General features: G+C 52.3%; 13 protein-coding genes and 3 non-coding genes across 16 annotated transcripts; 7 read left to right on the top strand and 9 right to left on the bottom strand.

The window, feature by feature from the left end:
- Positions 1 to 20: 20 nt before the first annotated feature.
- On the bottom strand, positions 21 to 251 carry AGOS_AAR108WB (AAR108W-Bp; the record flags this gene model as incomplete). Its single annotated transcript, NM_001355298.1, has 1 exon — positions 21 to 251. One exon carries the CDS (start codon positions 249 to 251, stop codon positions 21 to 23), a length of 231 nt encoding a protein of 76 aa, NP_001342241.1.
- An 871-nt stretch (positions 252 to 1,122) lies between these two features.
- On the top strand, positions 1,123 to 1,692 carry RPS23B (40S ribosomal protein uS12; the record flags this gene model as incomplete). The annotated part of the gene is made up of 2 exons (NM_208002.1): positions 1,123 to 1,187; positions 1,320 to 1,692. 2 exons carry the CDS (start codon positions 1,123 to 1,125, stop codon positions 1,690 to 1,692), a joined length of 438 nt encoding a protein of 145 aa, NP_982649.1.
- A 148-nt stretch (positions 1,693 to 1,840) lies between these two features.
- SPN1 (transcription factor SPN1) lies at positions 1,841 to 2,953 on the bottom strand (the record flags this gene model as incomplete). The annotated part of the gene is made up of 1 exon (NM_208001.1): positions 1,841 to 2,953. One exon carries the CDS (start codon positions 2,951 to 2,953, stop codon positions 1,841 to 1,843), a length of 1,113 nt encoding a protein of 370 aa, NP_982648.1.
- Positions 2,954 to 3,179: 226 nt separating this feature from the next.
- Positions 3,180 to 3,332, top strand: TOM5 (Tom5p; the record flags this gene model as incomplete). Its single annotated transcript, NM_208000.1, has 1 exon — positions 3,180 to 3,332. One exon carries the CDS (start codon positions 3,180 to 3,182, stop codon positions 3,330 to 3,332), a length of 153 nt encoding a protein of 50 aa, NP_982647.1.
- A 657-nt stretch (positions 3,333 to 3,989) lies between these two features.
- Positions 3,990 to 6,059, bottom strand: NUP57 (FG-nucleoporin NUP57; the record flags this gene model as incomplete). Its single annotated transcript, NM_207999.1, has 1 exon — positions 3,990 to 6,059. One exon carries the CDS (start codon positions 6,057 to 6,059, stop codon positions 3,990 to 3,992), a length of 2,070 nt encoding a protein of 689 aa, NP_982646.1.
- Positions 6,060 to 6,272: 213 nt separating this feature from the next.
- COG2 (Golgi transport complex subunit COG2) lies at positions 6,273 to 7,040 on the bottom strand (the record flags this gene model as incomplete). The annotated part of the gene is made up of 1 exon (NM_207998.1): positions 6,273 to 7,040. The coding sequence occupies one exon, from the start codon at positions 7,038 to 7,040 to the stop codon at positions 6,273 to 6,275; it is 768 nt and encodes a 255-aa protein (NP_982645.1).
- Positions 7,041 to 7,436: 396 nt separating this feature from the next.
- On the top strand, positions 7,437 to 10,073 carry CTF4 (chromatin-binding protein CTF4; the record flags this gene model as incomplete). Its single annotated transcript, NM_207997.1, has 1 exon — positions 7,437 to 10,073. The coding sequence occupies one exon, from the start codon at positions 7,437 to 7,439 to the stop codon at positions 10,071 to 10,073; it is 2,637 nt and encodes an 878-aa protein (NP_982644.1).
- A 127-nt stretch (positions 10,074 to 10,200) lies between these two features.
- On the top strand, positions 10,201 to 11,976 carry RRP9 (ribosomal RNA-processing protein RRP9; the record flags this gene model as incomplete). The annotated part of the gene is made up of 1 exon (NM_207996.1): positions 10,201 to 11,976. One exon carries the CDS (start codon positions 10,201 to 10,203, stop codon positions 11,974 to 11,976), a length of 1,776 nt encoding a protein of 591 aa, NP_982643.1.
- A 234-nt stretch (positions 11,977 to 12,210) lies between these two features.
- Positions 12,211 to 12,735, bottom strand: AGOS_AAR101W (AAR101Wp; the record flags this gene model as incomplete). Its single annotated transcript, NM_207995.1, has 1 exon — positions 12,211 to 12,735. The coding sequence occupies one exon, from the start codon at positions 12,733 to 12,735 to the stop codon at positions 12,211 to 12,213; it is 525 nt and encodes a 174-aa protein (NP_982642.1).
- A 430-nt stretch (positions 12,736 to 13,165) lies between these two features.
- Positions 13,166 to 13,237, bottom strand: AGOS_t0021. The gene has a single exon. It is a non-coding gene; the product is annotated as a tRNA-His (tRNA).
- A 576-nt stretch (positions 13,238 to 13,813) lies between these two features.
- AGOS_AAR100C (cyclin family protein) lies at positions 13,814 to 15,028 on the top strand (the record flags this gene model as incomplete). The annotated part of the gene is made up of 1 exon (NM_207994.1): positions 13,814 to 15,028. The coding sequence occupies one exon, from the start codon at positions 13,814 to 13,816 to the stop codon at positions 15,026 to 15,028; it is 1,215 nt and encodes a 404-aa protein (NP_982641.1).
- An 853-nt stretch (positions 15,029 to 15,881) lies between these two features.
- AGOS_AAR099W (cyclin family protein) lies at positions 15,882 to 17,549 on the bottom strand (the record flags this gene model as incomplete). Its single annotated transcript, NM_207993.1, has 1 exon — positions 15,882 to 17,549. One exon carries the CDS (start codon positions 17,547 to 17,549, stop codon positions 15,882 to 15,884), a length of 1,668 nt encoding a protein of 555 aa, NP_982640.1.
- A 1,067-nt stretch (positions 17,550 to 18,616) lies between these two features.
- On the top strand, positions 18,617 to 18,706 carry AGOS_t0020. Its single transcript is given in 2 exon segments — positions 18,617 to 18,653; positions 18,671 to 18,706. It is a non-coding gene; the product is annotated as a tRNA-Lys (tRNA).
- A 20-nt stretch (positions 18,707 to 18,726) lies between these two features.
- On the bottom strand, positions 18,727 to 19,938 carry MRI1 (S-methyl-5-thioribose-1-phosphate isomerase MRI1; the record flags this gene model as incomplete). Its single annotated transcript, NM_207992.1, has 1 exon — positions 18,727 to 19,938. One exon carries the CDS (start codon positions 19,936 to 19,938, stop codon positions 18,727 to 18,729), a length of 1,212 nt encoding a protein of 403 aa, NP_982639.1.
- A 144-nt stretch (positions 19,939 to 20,082) lies between these two features.
- AGOS_t0019 lies at positions 20,083 to 20,163 on the bottom strand. The gene has a single exon. It is a non-coding gene; the product is annotated as a tRNA-Leu (tRNA).
- Positions 20,164 to 20,670: 507 nt separating this feature from the next.
- Positions 20,671 to 21,468, top strand: VOA1 (Voa1p; the record flags this gene model as incomplete). The annotated part of the gene is made up of 1 exon (NM_207991.1): positions 20,671 to 21,468. One exon carries the CDS (start codon positions 20,671 to 20,673, stop codon positions 21,466 to 21,468), a length of 798 nt encoding a protein of 265 aa, NP_982638.1.
- Between the last annotated feature and the right edge of the window lie 41 nt (positions 21,469 to 21,509).

The raw sequence follows: 21,509 nt of genomic DNA, 5'->3' as shown, positions 1-21,509 counted from the left end.
GGGCCTAGCGGCCCGCGCTCTCAAATCCAACGTGCAAATATGGCCCTCGCGCAGCAGCGATGTTTAGACGGATACGTGCTCGCGTGCTGGCTGTATGTCTCATAGTAGGAAAGCAGGAATGGCACCGTGAAGCCAACAGTCAAGTAGCACCCGTAAAGCACAGAGGCATTATTCCAGTGATGAAGGGGGGGTGAAGTGGATGCAAAATGCCGCAGCCCGCGTCTCGGGTTCCAGGTTAAGCGGCGTAGCATGTGAGATGTGTGAGTTGCAGCGACCGCCTGCAAAATATTTGATTATAGTGACGCGGCGCCTCTCTGTAGCAGCCGGTACTGTATAGCCAGAGTAGGTCCTTTATCGGTCAACGGATCACTGCCACGAAGTGCTGTTCGCAGACGCTGGTCCCCTGCCGGGCTCTCGTATATATAGTTCCGGTCGCCAACACAAAAAAGAATGTCAGGCCATCTCGAACAATCCACCTGGCCGCAACCCGCTGCGCAGTGTCTGTCGTTCCGACAACGTTCTCGGCGCCTCGTGTTTGGGCGATGCTACAGTGCTACGAGCACGACAATCCTTGGCAGCGCCGTGGACGTCAGCCGTTTGATTTGTTCAGCTCCATCAGGCGCTTGGAGCAGCAGTACCTGGCCATTCTGTTCGCTTCACCCCTCCCGGGTTGCTGTCTACGGAGCGCAGGTCATGCCACCCCCACGCGCCACTAAGGGTGTAGCCGAACGTGTGTGCTCATTCTTCCAAGATCACACCACATGCTCGCTTACATAGTCTACCCAATGCAGCTAAGTGCCTTATTGATTACGTGAGTTTGACTGTGTACATCCTAACATTTCCATCCGTAATTTTTTTTTTGTTTCGGTCCCGCGCCGGTACCGCGCGTGGCCTGGGCGGAGCTGCTAGGCGGGCGCGCGCGGAATCGCAGGCGGAGGCGGGCTGGGCTCCTTCCAGCCTGCGCGCGGTGAGACCGCCCGGGTCAGCCCAGAGGCGGCAGCTGCCCGCGGAGGGTCTCGCTGGAAATGTAACTGCCAAAGCAGCACCTGGGTAAAAAGACACTCTTCGCGATCAGCAGTTGGTTAGTACACACACCAGAAAGATAGTAACTAACGATCAAAGATGGGTAAGGGTAAGCCAAGAGGTTTGAACTCCGCTAGAAAGTTGCGTGTCCACAGAAGAAACAAGTATGTTAGATATCTCAGATGAGGCGCCGGGTGCAGGCCGGCAACGTACGACGGCCAGGCTGTTTCCCAGCGTCTGCCATGCGGCGACGAGTACCGCTACCTGGTAGGAGCGAATACTAACTATGTCTGCAGCCGTTGGGCCGAACAAACCTACAAGAAGAGATTGCTAGGTACTGCCTTCAAGTCTTCTCCATTCGGTGGTTCTTCTCACGCAAAGGGTATTGTGTTGGAAAAGATTGGTGTCGAGTCCAAGCAGCCAAACTCCGCTATCAGAAAGTGTGTCAGAGTGCAATTGATTAAGAACGGTAAGAAGGTTACTGCTTTCGTTCCTAACGACGGTTGTTTGAACTTCGTCGACGAGAACGACGAGGTCTTGTTGGCTGGTTTCGGTAGAAAGGGTAAGGCCAAGGGTGATATTCCAGGTGTCAGATTCAAGGTCGTGAAGGTGTCTGGTGTTTCCTTGTTGGCCTTGTGGAAGGAGAAGAAGGAGAAGCCAAGATCCTAAGCAGGTGCGCCACTTGCTGCTTTTGTCTTGTACAACTACCACCCTCGAAGAACATATATAAAAATGTATCTACAGATATTTTTTATAATTGCACGTTTTCAGTATCATTAAACGTTATTATAATACTATTAGCTGAAGTACACAGCGGTTACTTGGACCGTTTAGACTTGGCAAGTCTCGAGTTGAGTCTCTTGTACAGATCGTTGTTGTTGAGCGTGGAGCCCACGCCTGCCGTGCGGATCCCGGTCTGTACGTTCGAGATATTGCTGACTGGTGCGTATTTGTAATCGGTGGTTGTCTGCGCAGGCGCTGCGGCTCTGTTCCGCTTCGCAGCGGCAAGCTCGTAGAGTGACTTGTGTTTCTCCTCGTCCACTGCAGCCTTTCTCCGTTTCTTAGATTTGGCAGAATCAAGTGCCGCTTTCTTACGGTGCTTCTCCACGTCGAAGTCCATCTTCAGGACACGCTTGTCCCGGTAGTTATCGGAAGCGCCGATAATAGGGCGCGTCCATTCTGCAACCAGCCGGTCAGCTAGCCGGGCCAGCTTGTGTTCTACACGCTTAGACTTGGTGTAAAATATGACCACCTTCCCCAGTCCGCTCTCCTTGAGGTGCTCTGTTTTTATGGGGAGGTTCTCAATCGCGGCAAAGAGAGACTTCTGTATCTCGAAGGATGGTAGGGATCCATCCGGCAGTGGCTCAAGCCAGATCCGCACACTCTGTAGCAAATTATTGTCCAAAATTGTGTCTGCAAGGTTCGCCTTATTCAAAACACTGATAACCTTCGGTAGCAGCGTTACCTTCTCCATTGCGATCAGCCGGTTGTCACCGGTCTCAAGCCGTCGGTTCAACGTCTCAATATCCTTCTGCGCCGCCATATTCATCTCATCCTTTAGCCGCAGAATCTTCTCATCCAGGTACTGTTCCAGGTCCTCTTCGTCTTGCCGCGAGTGCCGCGCCTTGGGCTTCTTCAGTAGCCGCTCCATCTTGGCCTCCAGCGCCTGGCGCCGCCCTGAACCCCCTGCTGCATCGCCATCGCCGCCGTAGCTAGTTATTGGCAGCGTCGATACGCTCCACTTGTTTCCACTTTCTTCTTCGTCATTGTCGCTGGTCGCGATATGTTTCCGCTGCCGTTCCTGGTGTTGTGCGCGCTCAACCTCGTTCGTCTCGACAGCCTCGCCGGCTGCTCCGATCTCCCCAACTGACGGCATCCCCCATTCTTCCGATGCTGCAGTTCCGCTATGCACAGAACTAGAGCCGCTCATGGTTCCTGCGCTCTGTATGGTATCCGCCAGCTTCCAGTCTTCAAGGCCGCTCTGGACTTGAAGAAGGATATTGACGTTTCTACGTACATCGTGATTCACGTAGTGTATGATATCACGTGATTGGTATACCGTATTTGGTGATTTAACTTGGCAAATATTTTAGCGCATCTGAGGATCAAGACCACCTCGATGCACCAACAGTCGCTCAACAACACTCTATTGCAGCATGTTTGGCTTTCCTCAGCAGCAACCTTCCGAAGAAGAACTTAAGAAGCACCAGGAGCAAACCAACAGCACGGTAATGACTGCTGCTTACGCGGCCGCGTTCCTGTGGGTGTCTCCAATCGTGTGGAACTTCATCAGAAAACAGTGGAAGTAAAGACGCTCATGGTACCAGATACCCTGGCTGGGAACCACCACATACCCTAGCTAACTGAGATCACGTGTATATAATATGTAAACAAGAATGACCAATGTTTTCTGCTGGCAAACGCTTTGGCTGTGCGGCAGTCGCGCTATAGTCGTGGGCGGCCCGCGGGATCGTGTGAGTAGCCGACAATGAGCCAGGTGCATATCGCCGTGCTCCGACGCTACGCGCGCCTGCCCCTGCGCAAGTTGAGGCGAGCTGTAAGTTAGACCGTCAGAGTCAAATCGCTGGCGGCAGGAACCGCGGAACACAGATATCTGCCGAGCCAACGTTCACGGTGCCAGCTACCTTCCCTGAGGAAGAAGCGAACTGCAGGCAAAGGAAGGACGTATCCAATTTTTTGTGTCATGGAACGGATAAGATATGTGGTACGCTGTGTGTCCCGCGGTCATGTAGTCCGAGCTCTTGCAACGTGCGGCGGGATAAGTGTAGGTTCTACGATCCGCCCGCCGATATTCTGGGAAACCCAGATGCTGCAAGAGCCGTTCTAGCCACGGCGGGGCCAACCTTCCTGAGTTATCTGCTGCGGCCTCGGGTCGGCATTGGTAGATAAATAAGTAGGCCACAAAATAGAGTATATGTCTATGTTATAATGCATGTACTGGGCGGTTATTTTTTTAAGTAACGGTCAACAATCTGGGCGTCCTTCTCAATGATATCATTCAGGTATATTAGACCACGCTGTTGATTCATCAAGATGTCTGCGATTTTGTTTACACTGTTGACAACCTCCTCGTCTACGCGGCGTTCTTCGGAGTCTGGATGATCGCCGTTAGCGCTTCCAGCCGCGGCACGCCCGCCGCCATTCTCCGCAATGACCACAAGAGTGCTATCCAATTGGCTGCTGAGTGTCTTGGCGCGCTCCTTGAGCACTGCGAGCCGCGCCCACAGCTCATTGTTCTTTCCGAGGCCCGCTGGGTCGTTGCTGCGTTCGAGCAGCTTGCGGAATTCGGTTATCAGTGTCTCCTCTTGGACATTGAGCGGCAAGCCCTTGTTCTTCAGAACAGCGAGCTGGTTGGCTAACAGCATTATGCGGTGCTGAATTGTGGAGTTGCGCGCTTGTGCCTTTAGTATGCGTGTCGCTGTGTCAAGCTCGTGGCGCTGAGAAATGCAAGTCAACTTATCCAGAATCTGAGTGAGGATAATGCGCGCCTGTGCCACGTGGTCGCGTTGCAGATTGTGACGCTGAATGAGTTCCTCGAAGCCTTTAACCTCGACGGGAATCACATTCGCATTAGGCTTGTGCAGCAGTGCCTTGTCCCAGTCTTCCTGTGTAACATTCGCAGGTTTACTGTATAGCATGGCTTCAGTCTCATTGCATTTGTTGTAGACAAAAGTTCGCAACTTTGACCTTTGGTTATTTGGGTCCCACGATTCCTTGCATTTTAGTACTTGCTCCTGGATTTGTTGCGGGTAGTTCGAAGCTTGTTGATTAGGTTGCTGTTGATTAATCAATGGTTGCTGGCCCGAGAACTGTAATTGAGAGGATTGTGCCTGTTGCGGTAGCGCTTGCGATTGCGCTTGACCCTGCTGCTGAGGCATAGAATTACTCATGTTCTGCAAAGGCTGCTGCGACCATGCAAAGGTCGGCTGGCTCGTATTGGCAGTACCGGTGCTGAACAAAGAAGTCGGTGGTTGTTGTGTAGTGTTGGTGCCCTGGCCAAAAAGCCCAGTGCCAGTCGTACCGGACTGTGTATTTTGTCCGAAAAGGCCGCCTGTGGTAGCATTGTTCCCACCAATTGTGCTAGTTCCGCTCATAGAGTTCCCAAATAGGCTACCTGTGGTAGCTGTTGGACCAGATCTTGCACCTGACTGGGCAAACAGCCCAGTACCAGTACCTGTTGCACCAGCTTGCGTGTTGGACTGTCCAAACAGCCCAGTGCCCGAGCCAGTTGTGCCGGATTGCGTGTTTGCCTGTCCAAACAGCCCATTACCGGTACCAGTTGTACCAGTTTGGGTATTTGATTGGCCAAACAGCCCAGTACCAGTGCCTGTGGTACGGGATTGAGTGTTAGCCTGTCCAAAAAGGCCGGTCCCAGTCCCTGTCGTGCCAGATTGGGTGTTAGACTGCCCGAAAAGCCCGGTACCTGTCCCGGTGGTACCGGCCTGGGTGTTGGACTGGCCAAACAAATTGGAGCTGGCGTTTCCAGTTTGAGCACTCGACCCAAAGAGACCACCTGCCGCATTACCTCCTTGAGTGTTCTGGCCGAAGAGCCCACCGCCGGTGTTACCGGCCTGTGAATTCTGTCCAAACAACCCTCCACCGGTCGTCCCGCTCTGTGTGTTTTGGCCAAATAGCCCCGTCCCCGCGTTCCCCTGCGTGTTTTGTCCAAAGAGCCCCCCGCCCGTCGTGGCGTTCTGCGTGCCCTGGCCGAACAACCCGCCGCCCGCTGTGTTATTCTGTGTGTTGGCAGCCCCGCCAAAGAGCCCACCGCTGTTACCGCCCCCAATTCCAGTATTGGTCGTCTGATTATTATTTCCAAAGAGGCCTCCATTGCTGGTGCCCTGGCCTGCTGGCGGTACCCCCGTGCCCGTGTTCGAGAAGACGTTGGTGTTATTCTGTGATGCATTGTTGTTCCCAAAACTGAAACCACCGCCATTCGTTGTAGAGCCAAAAAGACCTCCACCGGTCGATCCAGTATTGGAATTCATACCGCTGTTGGCCCCAAAATTGAACATTGACGTAGATTTATCTTGCAAACTGTCCCTTTGGCTTGTTACTCAATAGGCCATTCGTTGCATAGAAAAGTTTTCTATATCTTGCGCTAAATACAGATACCCGAACAACGTATTTAGTGATAGTTGATGCTAGGAATGAGACCAGTCCCGAGTCCACTTCTGGAGGAGGAGAGCCATTGCCAGTGGCCAGTGCCCTCGTAACGCGCAGAAGGCCTACCTCTTCGCTACTGCAACGAGTGTGCTCGTCATACTGGGGAACTCAGCGCTCTTCTCAGAACATTTGTCGATGAGGATCGACACAATGCTGTGAAAGACATGCACATTGTTCTGGTAGTTGTTTCGAAAGCGAGTGACAAGGGGCGAGGACAAATCCTGGAATTCAATCAGAATGCTGTGGGCACATTGCAGCAGTTTATAGAGCTCTTTGAGTAATTCGGAGACTAGCTCGTCGTCTATGGCAGGTGCATCCTGGCATGCGACCTCAAGAGAGCGCGAAAGCCGGGCGGAAAACTGAAATATGCTGTCCAGGGCGACGTGCTTCTGCAGCAGAGTGTCCAGGGTATCGAGGGCCTTGAGGTATTCGATCTTGCTTTCCACGTTGTCGCGGGTGCTGCGTAGCTCGACGTGGACCAGCTGCCTGAGCTTGTTCTCAAATGCGGCAACCTCATAGCGGACCTGCTGCAGGCTATCCAAGATCTCGCTGTTGTGCTTGCCGCCAAATTGCGCGCAGAGCGATGCATACTCCGCGTAGCTATGCTTAACCTCGTTCAACAAGGCGTTGCTGATGTCCTGCTCCAACTGCTTCAGCTGCTTGTGCAAGTCGTCAATAAAGACATACTGAAGGTTGTTCGCAAGCAGGAACTGGCTGACATCCAGCTGCTCTCCGGTGTCTAGATGCTGCTGTGCTACTGCCTCTGTAAACAGATCCCTGGTCACATCGCCGACAACAAGCAGCTCAAGATCCTCCAACGCCTGTTCCATCCCGCCTATCTGGCTTCAGTCAACGTTTGCACGCTTTACAAGTCAGCTGGAGGCGAGCTAAGGATATGAAGTGGGTCGGTATTGCGCGGTGTAAGGCTGGTATATGCCGCGGAAATAGCACGTGATACCCCATGATACAGGACACCTTGACTGCCTCAATATTGTGGTCACGTGATATATGGATTTTAAGCTTTGGCGTCTAAATATCTATCCAACTAATGGCACGGTCAATGTAATGGCTGAGTTGTTGGCCATATGCTCTCTACGTTTGCTAGCTTTCATTTTTCTCTCCATGGCCGGACAGCGCCTCGCGAAAACGCGCCTCAAATATGTGCACGCATCTTCTACTGACAATTCGTGAAGTTAAAGGGCTGCGACTGCCTACTACATCTGAGCATGCCGGAGATTATCGATAAGCTCGTATTTGCGTCAGGTGGGAAGACGTTGGTAACCTATCAAAACGACAGGGACACTCTGTTTGCGGTGAACAAGAACCAGCTAACCAAAATCCTGCAACTCGATAAGCCAGAAGACGAACCGGAGATTCTAAGTACATGCAATGAGCCTACTTCGATCCACCTGTGCTCCGACAGACGTCTTCTCGTGACATCTGCGAATGGAGACGTCCATCTGTACTCTGCAAATGGGAAAGATGACCTTCTCTTCAGATCGCCGCTGCCAATACGCGATTGTGCTGCCATACATGATGAAACCATGTGCGTGGTAGGAGGGGACGACCTAGAACTGACGTTCATTGAGCTAAAGACTGCGGGCAATAAAGAGACGCTGAAGTTGGACGAACAAGTATCACAGCTGTCATATAGCCCTCATATGAATATATTGGCTGTTACTCTTGTTAATGGGAACGTCCACTTTTATTCGCTGACATCTGCCACGCCAAATGAAGTCAAGAAGCTGGAGGACTATGCTGTTTCAAACTTTTACAGCGATTCCTCCGATACGGCGTCGCAGACGGATGGTGTCCAGTACTGCGATGAGAACAGGATTTGCACCCGTGTTGCATGGCATCCGCGTGGATTGCATTTTGCCATTCCTTGTAAAGACTACACTGTGAAGATATTCAATCTCAGTGACTTTTCGATATCGAAGACTCTGGCTTCTGGGAGCACGTCACATTTTACCAACCTATCATTTGATCCTTTCCAGGGCCGTTATGTTGCAGCTGTCGATTTAAGTAATAATCTGCTAGTCTGGGAGCTCAGTAGTGGTCAGATTTCTTATTCAAAACGGTTAGACTACAAGGTTTCCAATGTATGCTGGAAACTCGACGGCGACAGCATGCATTTATTATTAGGAACATGGGATGGTGAGCTACTGACAGTCAAAGACATTGGTCAATACGACAGAACAGCTGGTAAGCTTGCAGCAGACAATGCTTCTGCACAGACAAAGAAGCCGAAAAACGCGTTATTTCTGGATTCTGATGATGAAAACGATAGCGATGTCTCACCTGCGTCGCCGACGTTGATTGGAGAACAGGGACGTAATACTATATCAGCAGATATCCCAACAGATACAGAGCATGGAGATGAAAATGAGAAAGGGGCTTACAACTACGAAGATGATGAGCAGTTCATCGATGATGACGACAATGCTGGATATGTTCCCATCAAGCGGAAAAGTGCATACGTACCATCTCTGGTATCCAATTCGAAGCGGCCAAGGATCGCCGATTCGGGCCCAGTGTTCCGCTATAAGCCAATTTCACCTGGGGGTACGCCCTTTGGCTCCAGTGACAAACGGTACCTGACAATGAATGGTATAGGTTACGTCTGGACTGTCCGCGGGACTGAAGGACAGTATAGTGTCACAGTATCATTCTTTGATGTCGGCAGGTATAGAGAATACCACTTCGAAGACTTATTTGGTTACGATCTTTGTTCCCTAACAGATGAGGGCACTTTTTTCGGACAAAGTAAAACAGGAGAGCTGCTATACAGGGTCCACAGTTTTAATGGGACTAAATGGACTAAGAGAATTCCGCTTGCTCCTTCTGAAATCATCACAGGCATTGCTTCCACGGGTAAGAAGCTGGTGGTGGCCACCTCGCTGGGATATATTAGAACATTTAACGAACATGGACTTCCTCTAGCGCTGGAGAAGATGACCCCCATTGTAGCGTTGGCTGCTCAGGAACATAAAATATTTGCCGTTCATTATTCTATCTACCATGGACTTTCTTATTCCCTGTTTGAACAAAACCCAGAAACAGGAAGCAAGTATTACCAACGGGAATGTTCGTTGCCGCTCACGCTTCCATTGTTCGGCCCTGAAAACAAGTACATCAGCACAGGCGACACATTTAATGACTTCAATCCCATTGGCATCAAGTCTTTGTTTTTTTCTACCTTTGGAGATCCATGTATCTTTGGGTCTGACAACGTCTTGCTGGTGCTGTGTAAATGGAGAAACTCTATGGAAAGCAGATGGGTCCCCATAGTTGACAGTAATCTAGAGATCTGGAAACTTTCTGGTGGTAAACAGCCAGAAGACATTCATGTCTGGCCACTCGGCCTGAACTATGACATGTTAAATTACATTCTAATCAAAGGCAAGAATCTGTGGCCCGGCTTCCCCTTGCCGCTGCCTTCAGAAATGGAAATCAGGCTTCCACTTCTCGATAAAACGCAGGTGCTGAAAAACGACACATCTCCCGACGAAGAAGTGGTGATCCCTCCCGCACTAGCAGCAGAAGAGGAATTCCTCCGCTCTCAGGTCCTTGCAGGACTCCTTGCAGATACACTAAAGTATGATGGAGAGTTTTTTGGGAATGAGAATGAGATACTGGCGAACTTGAATGGGGTTCGTGACAAATCGTTGCTACGCCTCTTTGCCTCCGCTTGTTCAGACCACAACACCGAGAAGGCGCTATCACTGGTGAAGGAATTGAAGCAAGATAAAGCATTGAATGCCGCTCAAAAAATAGCAGAACGCGCTGAATTATTAAGACTGGTAAGCAGCATCAACGACATCAGAAACTCTCGTTTCGAGTCAGAATTGAACAACTTATAGCACTGAACCAACACTGTAACTAGTCCTGTCGCTTAGTTAATATAGTTTTTTTTGAAGGTTCGCGGAATCGTTTCTTTTTATATGAAAATTTTGAAGGTCCTTTGGAAGGCGATGAGAAGAAACGCCGATGAGGAAGGCTTTATCTCCACTGGTTAGTAGGAACTCTCATATAGCACGCACCATGGCACGGGGTTCGGATAGCGCGTCTCGCAAGAGAACTAGGCAGAAGACTACGGAAAAGAATAATGTTGTGGACGAGGAAATTTCGGGTGTGTCATCTAACGAGGAAGGATCATCGTCAGATGAACAAGAATTAGAGGATGTAGCTGACGCTGAGTTGGATTCTGATGAGGAATTTGCGAATGAGAACCCCGCTGACAAGCGGAGGCGACTCGCCAAACAATACCTAGAAAATATTAAGGAAGAGGCTAATGAAATTATGCATGGCGATTCTGAGGCACATGCAGACGATGCCCAAGGTCAAGGTTTTGCTGATGCATACAATAACTTTGACGCGCGCGACCTGGATCGTGACATTATCTCAGCAAGATTGAAGCAAGACGTTGCTGAGCAAAGGGGATCTGTGTACCGCTGGATCGCCGATAAGCTGCTACTATCTGAGGCCAAGAAGTCCTTCACCAGGGTCGGGGAGAAGAACCTGACTGCGCTCAGCTGCTATCAGCAAGCAATGAATAAATTTTCACATAGGGAAATCCAAAGCAAAAGCAAGGGACTAATGTTTGCCTATACTGTCAGTAAGGACATGCAACTGACGAAATACGATATCACCGACTTCAATGCTAGACCGACGAAGGTAAAGTACACTAAGGGAGGGCGCAAATACATCCCAGAGGGTAACCAGGGCTTTCAGAACACGACGGAGGGACACTATGATGAGATTCTGACGGTTGCAGCTTCTCCAGATGGTAAGTACGTTGTCACGGGAGGGAGAGACAAAAAGCTTATCGTGTGGAGCACTGAGTCGTTGGCACCAGTTAAAGTTATACCAACCAAAGATCGGAGGGGTGAAGTGCTCGGGTTGGCTTTCAGGAGAAACACGGACCAACTGTATGCGGCCTGTGCCGATTATAAAATACGTACGTTCGCAATTAACCAATTTTCGCAGCTGGAGGTTCTATATGGTCACCAAGATATCGTCGCAGATATTTCGGCCCTGAATATGGAGCGCTGCGTTACGGTCGGGTCCAGGGATAGGACCTGTATGCTGTGGAAGATTGCAGACGAAACACGCTTGACCTTCAGAGGCGGTGACGATCCTGAAAAGCTGCTCAGAAGATGGCAGAAGGCGAACAGTGAACAGGAAAACAAGGATGCAGACGACAATACTCCAGCGGAGCCGCCCGTCTTTTACGGCGAGGGAAGCATAGACTGCATCACCATGCTCGACGATTCACACTTCATCTCGGGCTCGGACAATGGAAACATATCGCTTTGGTCCCTATCCAAGAAAAAGCCGCTCTTCGTTCAGCGAGTTGCCCATGGAGTGCAGCCACAGCCAGATAATACCAAGATCAGCGGCGAGCGGGACCCAGCTGTGCGTACGCAGCAGGCCCAAGGCAACCGTCTCGCGCAGCCGTACTGGATAACTGCCCTGCACGCCGTCCCCTACAGCAATGTATTCTTCAGTGGGTCCTGGAACGGAACCATGAAGGTCTGGAAGCTGCACGAAAACATGCGCTCTTTCGAGCCACTCGGCGAACTGGATGGCTGCAAGGGCCTGGTGACGAAGATCCAGACGGTGGAGGCCGGTAAGAGCGGCAGGGAAACACTTCGCGTCCTCGCCAGTGTCAGCAAGGAGCACCGGCTTGGTCGGTGGATGGGCAAGCTTCCCGGCGCCAGAAACGGACTGTTTTCCGCAGTCATCGACCAGGCTGGCTTCTGAGCACCAGTCGCCTGAAGAACACTCGACACACTGCAGCTTGCACACACACCGTTCCAACAGTCTCTCTGCAAGCGAGCTGCTATCGGCATTATGTTTGTATGGATACATAGACAGACATAGAAGCAATAAAAAAAGGCGCACCATGGCGCTACGAACTAATCGCAAAAGGGAAGCCTGCTGGGCTCCACATGTCTAGAGAACTTCGGATTTTGCATTCGCTCGCACCTTTCGCGCTCAACATAGATCTAGCACAACAGCACCAAGAGCCCCGAGCAAAATCGCGCCGCGGGCATCCAGCAACGCAGCGCCCGCGGAAGATGAGACGCTAGGCCCCGGGCTAGAGGCGGGCGCACTCGCCGGGCCCGACGCATTTGACGAGCTGGGCGCTGCCGACGAGCTGAGCGCCGCTGTAGGTGTGACGCTAGCAGGCGGCGCCGTCACGGCCGTACTTGTTTTGTTGTGCGTCGTCAGCTGCACCGTCGACCCGTGCGTCGCCGCAGACGTGTGATTCGCTGTCGCCGTCGTTGTGTTCCCCGCTGACCAGAGCTGCGAGTTCCACGCGCTCACCGTCGAGCTAGTGTTCACCGATGCACTCATCCCCACCGCCATCAAGCCCTTGGCCATATCCAACACCACGCTGTTCACGCCATCGGCCCCGTAGTATATCGTTGTTGTCGTCGTGATCGTTGACGTCGACGTCGTCGTCAGGCTTGCAGCCGACGCCGCAGCAACCAAGCCCATCACCAAGATCCCCTGCATACTGCCCGAACTGTACCGCACGTTTGTTCTCAAAGGAATGACTTACTGTCGCGTTGACAGGTTGGATTCAAGTGCTGTACTGGGCTGGTAGGACTGGAGCGACATGCCTCCTGCATCACCGTTTTTATCAGACCGGCGAGAATCTCGCCTTCGCTTGCTACGAAAGTCTCCACTGTTGTTCCAGCCAGAGCTCCGCTGCAGCCCGGCAGTAGCGTCAGCGCGGCGAAGCTCCGACGGTGCTGCTGCACAGACTGCGCGACAGTGCTGCTCCGACGTTTGGGCTGTCGGCAGCGAACGGCGAGGTTCCTGTGCAGCGCACTGACAGGCCCAGAGATCCGGTCGCTAGTTCCGTTTCTGGAAAGACGGTTGCCGAATCCGGAACGTAAACAAGGATTTCTGTCACGTGATAGCCTCGTTCCAGTGCAAAAAATGCCATCTCCTAGAATCGAACCAGGGTTTCAACGGCCACAACGTTGTGTACTAACCACTATACTAAGATGGCGCTTGTGCCTAAAAACGCGCTACACTGCACCGTAGTGCGCCGGCGGGCCCACGTGCGCTGCGAAAACGCGACGCGTCGCGCTATATAGCGAACCAGCCTTTTGCGCCTCGGCACAGGAACGCAGCCCTTGCAACTAGGGCTTCTTCCCCGGCCCGTCCATCCTGGCGCACGCATGCCTGTGCGCCAGCTGCGATCGCAGCTGCCGCGGCGGCCGCTGGTACGCGCGCACAAGCGCAGCGTTGCCAACAGTTACATAAGATCAGACTCAGTTAATTGTATAGAACAGCGCGTCCACCCAGCCCTGGTTTTAACGCCAAATTGCGGTGGTTGCGACGGCGCAGACACATGCAAAGGGACGGGAGAAAGAGCGCAGGCGCGACGCGTAGGCATTCCGCATTGGTTACACGTTACAATTTGGCGTCTGGCAGGCTCTAAGATCACGTCAAGGCTTGGGAGCGAGGATCATCGCTGGTCTTGTACAAAAGCACAAAGTATTTTTGAGACTCTCTCCACTGCGCACCTCGCTGACGAGCGGCTTCTGGTTGAGAGCAACTGTGAGGGCACGGAACTGGAGCCATGAGTCCGGTAGGGGAAACCAGAAGAGTGTCGGACGAGAACGAAGCAGCCGGGGCGCGGCGGCGCGGGGAGCTAGCGAAGAAGCGCGGCAACACGGTGCTGGGGGTGCCGCGCAAGGCGCTCGGAGCAGTGGGCGTGAACACGCGGAAGCAGGAGCGCGACGGGGCGGCGACGGGGAGCGGCGCGGGTGGGGCGCGGGGCGCGGGGACGAAGCGGATGGTGTACCACGATAGCGAGGGGGAGGAGACACAAGAGCCGGAGGAAAAGCGCGTGAGCAAGAAGGCGAAGGCGGAGCGGCAGTGCCCGTCGCCGGCGGCGCAGACGGAGAGCCCTGAGGCGGCGCGCGGCGCGCTGGTGCGGGAGCCGCACCCGCACCGGGACCTTGACGCGCTGGAGGCGGACGATCTGACGATGTGCGTCGACTACACGAACGAGATCTTCGCGCACCTCTTGCAGCGGGAGCAGGAGACAACGTGCGTGGTGAACTACGTGCAGGAACGGCAGTGCGCGTTTTACATCCGGCCGTCCATGCGGGCGATTCTTGTGGACTGGCTGATAGAGGTGCACCTGAAGTTCCAGCTGCTGCCGGAGGCGCTCTACTTAGCGATCAACATCATGGACCGCTACCTCTCGACGAACAAGGTGTCGCTCTCCAAACTACAGCTCGTGGCGATCACGTCACTTCTAATTGCGGCCAAGTTCGAGGAGGTAAACTTGCCGAAATTGTCTAACTATGTCTACATCACGGATAACGCGTACACAGTGGAGGAGGTGAAGCAGTCGGAGTGCAACATCCTCAACGCGTTAGAGTTCAACATTGGCTGGCCAAACCCGATGAATTTCCTTCGGAGAATCTCCAAGGCAGACAACTACAATCACAATACTCGCAACTACGCCAAGGTCTTCCTAGAGTATGCAATGTGCTGTCCAAAGTTCGTGGCCATCACTCCGTCCGTTCTTGCGGCCATGTCCATGCGCTGCGCCATGATGCTCAACTACGGTGCCGAGGGTTTCGAGTGGGACGACACTATGGAGTGGTACAGCTCCATGGCTACGACCTCCGCGAAGTTCGATTTCCAAAAGTTATGTGATGACCTCATAAAGGATATTCAGGAGCCGAGTACACAGTTGAATGCTCTCATCTACAAGTACAAAAAACTGGGGCTTTGGGTTGCCGTGAAAACCTGGTGTGATGAACAAAAGATTGTGAGATAGATATAGAAAAAAAATATCAAGAATTATGAATTACGTGCTGTATTGGTTCATGACATGGCGTTGACTGGCCAAATGGCGAGGACCGTAAACCATAGCACATCCTTGCACTAGCCCTTGCGTCGTTTCAAACCTTTTAAACACTTGCATCTATATTATTAATATCTACAAAGTACAAACCTTGCATTTGCGCAATACATGCCATTCTATTATTTTTACATTAGCTAATCGCCTGCATCATATAAGATGCTGGCATCACATTAGAAAAAACGGTAATGAAAACATTTCGATGGGAAAACTAAATTACAAAATAGAAGTGAAAGTGATAAAAGGTGAAGTGGTCGTTTGGTTACTTGAGGCTTCACGTTCGTTTGCGAAATTGGTATATATATGGCGAGAAGAGAGACGGAGGAAGGTTCAACAATCTAAGACGGTCAGAACCCCTACTTATCCACCAGCTCTACGCACGCACCCTTGTGCCGATGTAATAAGAAGTCTTTTTTTCAGCATAATTCCGATAGTTTCCGTAGAACGATTCTCCTCGAGTCCAAGAATTCCCAAAAATGGAGTAGCGATTTATCGAGTAAATCCGCGGGGTTAGCAACTATCCACATGATCCAAAATAGGTTACCTGACCATGCACTTAACTGTAGATTGGCTAACATGCGGGGCGTTAGAGCTAGTGGATAGCCAATTCTCAGTTGCCCTCTGCACTAGACATAGTAACAGGTGGTTGTTATCCTTTTCACTCTTCAATTCTTAACTTAAGAATGCAATTAGTTATTACTGTCATGATTAATGCTGTATGAGTGCCGTGGATCTATCCGTTTCCACCCCCTTTTTTCCATATTCAAGCTCAATATTCAGTTTGTGTCTCATGTAAAGTCATAATATCGTAACTTCTGGTCATAACCTTCTTGGCCCACTGTCTGGATATTACTGATGCCTTCATGAAACGCCTACTCGCGTATTTCTTAAATAATTCGTCGTGGACCACCGGTTGGACAAGATAATCCATTAACATGTTACAAATAGGTGCCAATTCTGTAGTCGAATATCCACCACTGTAATGTATCAAGTTCCCATCCCATTTTCCCTTACCTAACATTTTTCTGGATAGAAACATGGATGCAGCAGCACATAAGGAGGGCAGAATCCCAATAAACTTAAAGTCAACAACAGAAATCTCCAATAGGTATTTAGCTAGTGTTCTTGACTGAATATCATAATCGTCTGCCTTAGAAATTCTCCTCAAGAAGTTCATAGGGTTTGGATAATTTAAATTAAACTGTAGTGTCTTTAGTATGAATTTTTCTCCTTCTTTAATCTCTTCTTCGTCACAGGCCCCATCTGTCTCATAAGCAAAGTGCTTAACACTCGGACTGTACACCTCCTCGTACTTTGATGCAATAAATAGACACGCAGTTCCGACCAACTGTAATTTCTCTAGCTGAACTAGCTCCTTCCCGAGAAATCTGTCCATTATGTTTAACGCTAAGTATAGCGTTTCAGGTAGTAACCCAAACTTATTGTGGATTTTAACCATCCAGTTAACTAATATATCGCGATTTTGCTGAATGTTAGCATGCTTGAACAAATCGTGCCTATTCGGTAGTGTCATTACTTCCAATTTGTGTAGGTACTCGAAAATGTCGTTCACATATTCGCTCACCATGAATGGGTCATTGATGTCCTCGGCATCAAGATCTTCCCATTCACATTGGTTGCCCTGGTCAGAGATTTTGAACTTCTTGAGCTCCTCTGGTTCTACGATCGTACTAATGGGGCGCTTCTTTTTAGACTCGGCAACAGCAACGCTTGGACGGAGCTGGTTCTGAGTGGTGGTTAGTTCCCCTGCCGTGCTCTCGGTTAGCTGTCCAGTGCTCGTAGTGCAATCGCTGCTACTCGCGACTGACCCTGTAAGCGTTGTATTTAATGTCTGCGGCCTTCTCCGTTCTACAAGCTGCGTTCCGCTCTCTAGCACCACAGGCTCTTCGCTGTTCGCCGGGGCTGATTGTAAGCTGCTGGAAGACGAAGGGGCCAGTTCGGTGTCCGAGCTCTTCGTCGACACGGTACTAGCACCTTCGTCTGAGCCACCGTCCTTCAAGAGCGATTGGCACTCCTGATGCGACTCTTCGGAAATGCTTTGCAATATCGGCTTTGCGATCGCGGGAGCCATTTGAGCCGCTGCTGCTGCTGCCGCAACGGCAGCAGGTGCGACCCCAGTGGGCACAACGTTCTCCTTGTCCTCTTGGCTTGACGCGAGGCCTTCCCGCTTCATTTGCGGGATCAATGAGCCAGCGACCCTCGCCGACTGTAATTTCGACTTTGCCTGCCGCAAAACCTTCCCGAACGAGTTCGTGTAGCCGGAACCAGAGTGCGCATTGGAGTTCGCAGCCTCTTGAGACAAAGTAGTGTTCGTGACGTTGTTCAAGACGGCGCGCTTCGCGCCAGCTAGCACTGGGTTCTTCATCCCGCGACCACTCGGTACGCCTCGGTAGTTCTCCTTGTTCACGCTCGACATCTCAGGCTTCGTACCGCTGCCCACCGCAGTCTGCTGCGTCCCGGTCGTTGTCCTGCTAGGCCTGCCTATATGACCCGTGCGCTGTTCTTCGCTGTTGCTGCTGCCTCCTCTCAGATGCGCAACACCAGACCACGCTGAGATCCTGTCGCTCGCTGAAACCGCTCTGCAACTGCCCTGCTTCGCACTGCAAACAGAGCAAGAAAAGCCAAACCCGGCCGAAAAATACCTTTATAAAGCCGTAAAAGATTGAGCTGCTCCCAGTCTCTTCTCCGCGGCGTGCTTCCTGCTTCTCTGGCTCCACTCAACTAGTAGTAGCCCGTTGGTGCCTCGGCAAAAAGAAGAAGCACTTGTGGCTTGTCGTTTCGTGTGTCGAATGTCTGACAGATTCGATCAAACTAAATTTTGGCAACTTGGCGCGTGATGAATCTGCTGCGCGAGTTGCGAGTGTATATTTGGGTTTTGCTTCCTTTGGGAATGTTTGGCTTGATCCAGAAAGAACCAACAAAAGGCCTGCAACGTATGTAGCAGCGTAGGACAGGACCACACTTGCGAAAAATCCTGAGGAGGTCAAAAGAGAGGAGGTGGAATACGGTAGAAAAGGAGACGAGAAAGAGGATTCTAGGCATTATCTGTCGCGAGATACACAAGAACGCTCGCGACGTCAGCACAAAGAAAGATGCGATGAGGAAATTTTTCAGTGGAGAGGGCACAATGGCACAGTACAGGAGCCGCGATTACGACTGGTGCCCAAAGCAGTAATAAGTCTGGCGAACAAGGAGCGCTAGTGAGGGCCGTGTCCCGGTCGCAGCACTAGGTGTTTCTTACTTTTTGGATCGCAGACGTGATCTGGCGTGGATATTTACTTTTTTCCTGATCGGGCGCGGTGTTTACATGCTTCCGCATTAGGCTGCCCACGGACGAAAAGCGCGGCGGAAGCCAGGGGCACAGAGGCGCGTCCCTTGGGCAGCGGACGAGCGGACACGGGGACGCGGGCCGCGGTGAGCGGCACGCGGGCGTGGCGCAACTACTAGTAGAGCTCCACATCCCTTCGGGTTCCAGTGAACTCGTCCTTGTTAGCTCAGTTGGTAGAGCGTTCGGCTTTTACGTACAGCTTACGAGGTACCGAAATGTCACGGGTTCGAGCCCCGTACGAGGAGTTCTTTTTTGCCGCCGAAGTCTATGTAAAAAGCTCATCTAGGTCAAAGTTGCCGGCAGCGTCCTTGGTAAAGACGCGGGTCTCGGTCACAATTGCATCGATGTAGGCGTGCGGGGTCACGTCGAATGCGGGATTCCAGACAGGCATGTCGCGGGGCGCAATGGCGACGCTGGCCGTGGTGGGATCGCCGGTGGCGCCCGCCGCTGCGCCTGTGACGACGCGGAATTCGTCAGGACAACGTTCTTCGACGGGGATATCCGTGCCAGCGGCGGTGGTGCCGTCGACCGTCGAGCGCGGGGCGACGACAAAAAAACGGATACCGAAGTGCCGACACACAAGGGCCAGCTGCAGCGTCCCGATCTTGTTCGCAGTGTCGCCGTTGCGGGCGATGCGATCTGCCCCGACGAAGGCGGCCTTGATGGGCACGGGAGATGTCTGGATGCGGTAAGCGACGGAAGAGTCGGTGATAAGCGTGGCAGGAATAGCATCGTGAAGCAGCTCGTATGCCGTCAGACGTGAGCCCTGGTTGTACGGGCGAGTTTCCAGTGGGAATACGTGCGTCATTCTGGGCGCACAAGCCGAGGCTTTTTGCTTCTTTGGTGCAGTCAGGCCCGCCTCTGCGTGCTGCCAGAGCGAGCGTATGGCGCCCAGCGCAGTTCCGTAGCCAGCAGTAGCCAGCGACCCGGTGTTGCAGATGGTCAGCACGGCGAAACTGCCGTCGAAGCCTTCCGCAATCAAAGCGTCCAGCAAAAACCGAGCGCCATTGTCGCCCATGCGCACGTTATTCGCGACATCCATGTCCAGTAATTCGCATGCGTAGTCATACATGCGATCCCGAAACTGACTCAACGATGTGGCGCTGTCGAGCAGGCGCTCCACATCGCGCAGTGCATGAGACAAATTGACGGCGGTAGGCCGTGAGCCCAGAAGATGTGCCAGGCGCATGCGCATCGTGCGCCCAAACGCCGCATAGCTGGACAAGTCGTAGAACGCCTGCACCGCCACGAAATCCTCGTTGCACAGCAGTTGGCACTCCACAAGCACGGACAATACACCTACAATTGCAATGGCCGGAGCACCGCGCACCTGCATTGACCGGATTACGGCAAAGCCATCGTCAACTGTCTGTATTGGTATGTATCTTGAAACGTACGGTAGCAGTAGCTGATCCAGGACACGCACAGAAACCTGCGACTTGTCCCCGCGCTGAAACTGAATAGCCTGTAAGGACATTGGAGTGCGTAGGCGATCTATTTCCAGCTAGCGGGGGGATAAGACTGCAAAAATAGCCTGTACGGTTATCGTTCTAGTCCCCATACGACAGGGATTGTCAGCCTGCAAGGCGAGTCGCTGCTGGAAAAAATCAGCAAAAAATAATGATACCCGCGAGATTCGAACTCGCGCCTCCGAAGAGACCAGGACCTCGACCTGGCGCCTTAACCGCTCGGCCAGAGTACCAATGCTTGTTATATTCTGTCATGCATACGTTAGCCTTATAAAGATAGGTGCGGATTTCCATTGCGTACTCCAGAGATGTACCGGCGCCCTGTAATTGCTGCAAGGATCTTTTAGCCATTACCAGGTCGTTCCACGCAACATTGAGCGTCTATGGAAGGATCTTTGTGGAGCTCGTCTATTTTACACTGGCACGCGTATTTTCCTTGTGTGTGTTCGAATTAAATCGTGGATTTCAGGTCTGGAATACGCACTACGAACAGCAAAAAAGAAGAGCTGTATGTAGAAGGGCTATACCATTGAGTGAGTGTGATCCACCCAATGCAATTGACCCTTACTTAATAGTTAGCCGACTTAGCTACTCCATCGCAGGCCACTTCCGCAACCTCCGATGAAGCTAACGTATGTAGTGATTATGAGCAAGCATTAAAAAAGGCTAATGAGCTAAAGGCTCCGAGCACTGGGGGATGTGGATCCTTAATAGCGTCATACCAAACTCATTCTAGTGGGATGCACTTGCGCATAGTATTTTTAGCGCTGTTAGAGGCAGCCGTGGCCGCTGCCGGAGTTGCGTCGTTCGTGTCGGTCAAGGCAGAGCGGTATCGTAATGGGCTTGAAATCAAGGGCGCGCAGGACCTGCGCGAGCTCGTAAGGCTTGGCACTGAGCAGGAGCCGGTGGTGGTCGTGCAGTTTGGGGCCTACCGGCTCTTCAGCGAGTTGGAGAAAGCCGGCGCCGGCACGCAGCGGTTTCTGCACCGGCTGCTGGCGAGCGATTCCTTGAATGTTCTCAACGGCGACGAGGCGCTGCAGCCCCACTCGTCGACTAGAGTCGCCGAGTTTGAGGAACTGCCCGTGGAGCTGCCGGCCGAAGTTCGTGGAGGCGCAGGCTCGCTGCTACTGCACTTGAAGGCGCCGGACTACGCCCTAGATGAGGTCGACGGCTTCCTGCAGCGGTGCCACGAGCAACTGCCCAGCCTCGACAACATCGTGCTGCAGTTCCCCCACGACATTTTGCTGGTGGCTGCGGACGTCCAGGAAAGCGCTGCGAGACAGAAGAAAGATTCCGTGGAGGTCACGGACCCGGAAGGCGATTCCAAGCCCAAGCCCAGTGACCACGACAAGGCCCCGGATGGCCACAAGGAGACAGACGAGCTCAGCGCCATTTGGACTGAAGGCCTTCTCAGCTGCCTGCTTGTTTCTCTGCTGCTTTTCGGCATCCTCGCGACTGCCGTGTCCTGGATCTTATCCGTCGAGGTGTCCTACGGCGCCCTAGAGAAGTCCACCAACCCGCTCAAGAAGACCAACTGAGCTCCACCTGTGCTTTCTTGCCTCGAAGTGCCCGCTGCTGC

This window comes from Eremothecium gossypii, chromosome I (genome assembly GCF_000091025.4).
Source record: "Eremothecium gossypii ATCC 10895 chromosome I, complete sequence".
Taxonomy (NCBI): domain Eukaryota; kingdom Fungi; phylum Ascomycota; class Saccharomycetes; order Saccharomycetales; family Saccharomycetaceae; genus Eremothecium; species Eremothecium gossypii.
The sequence above is the reverse complement of the archived record's forward strand: the minus strand, read 5'-3'. Positions and strand labels throughout refer to the sequence as shown.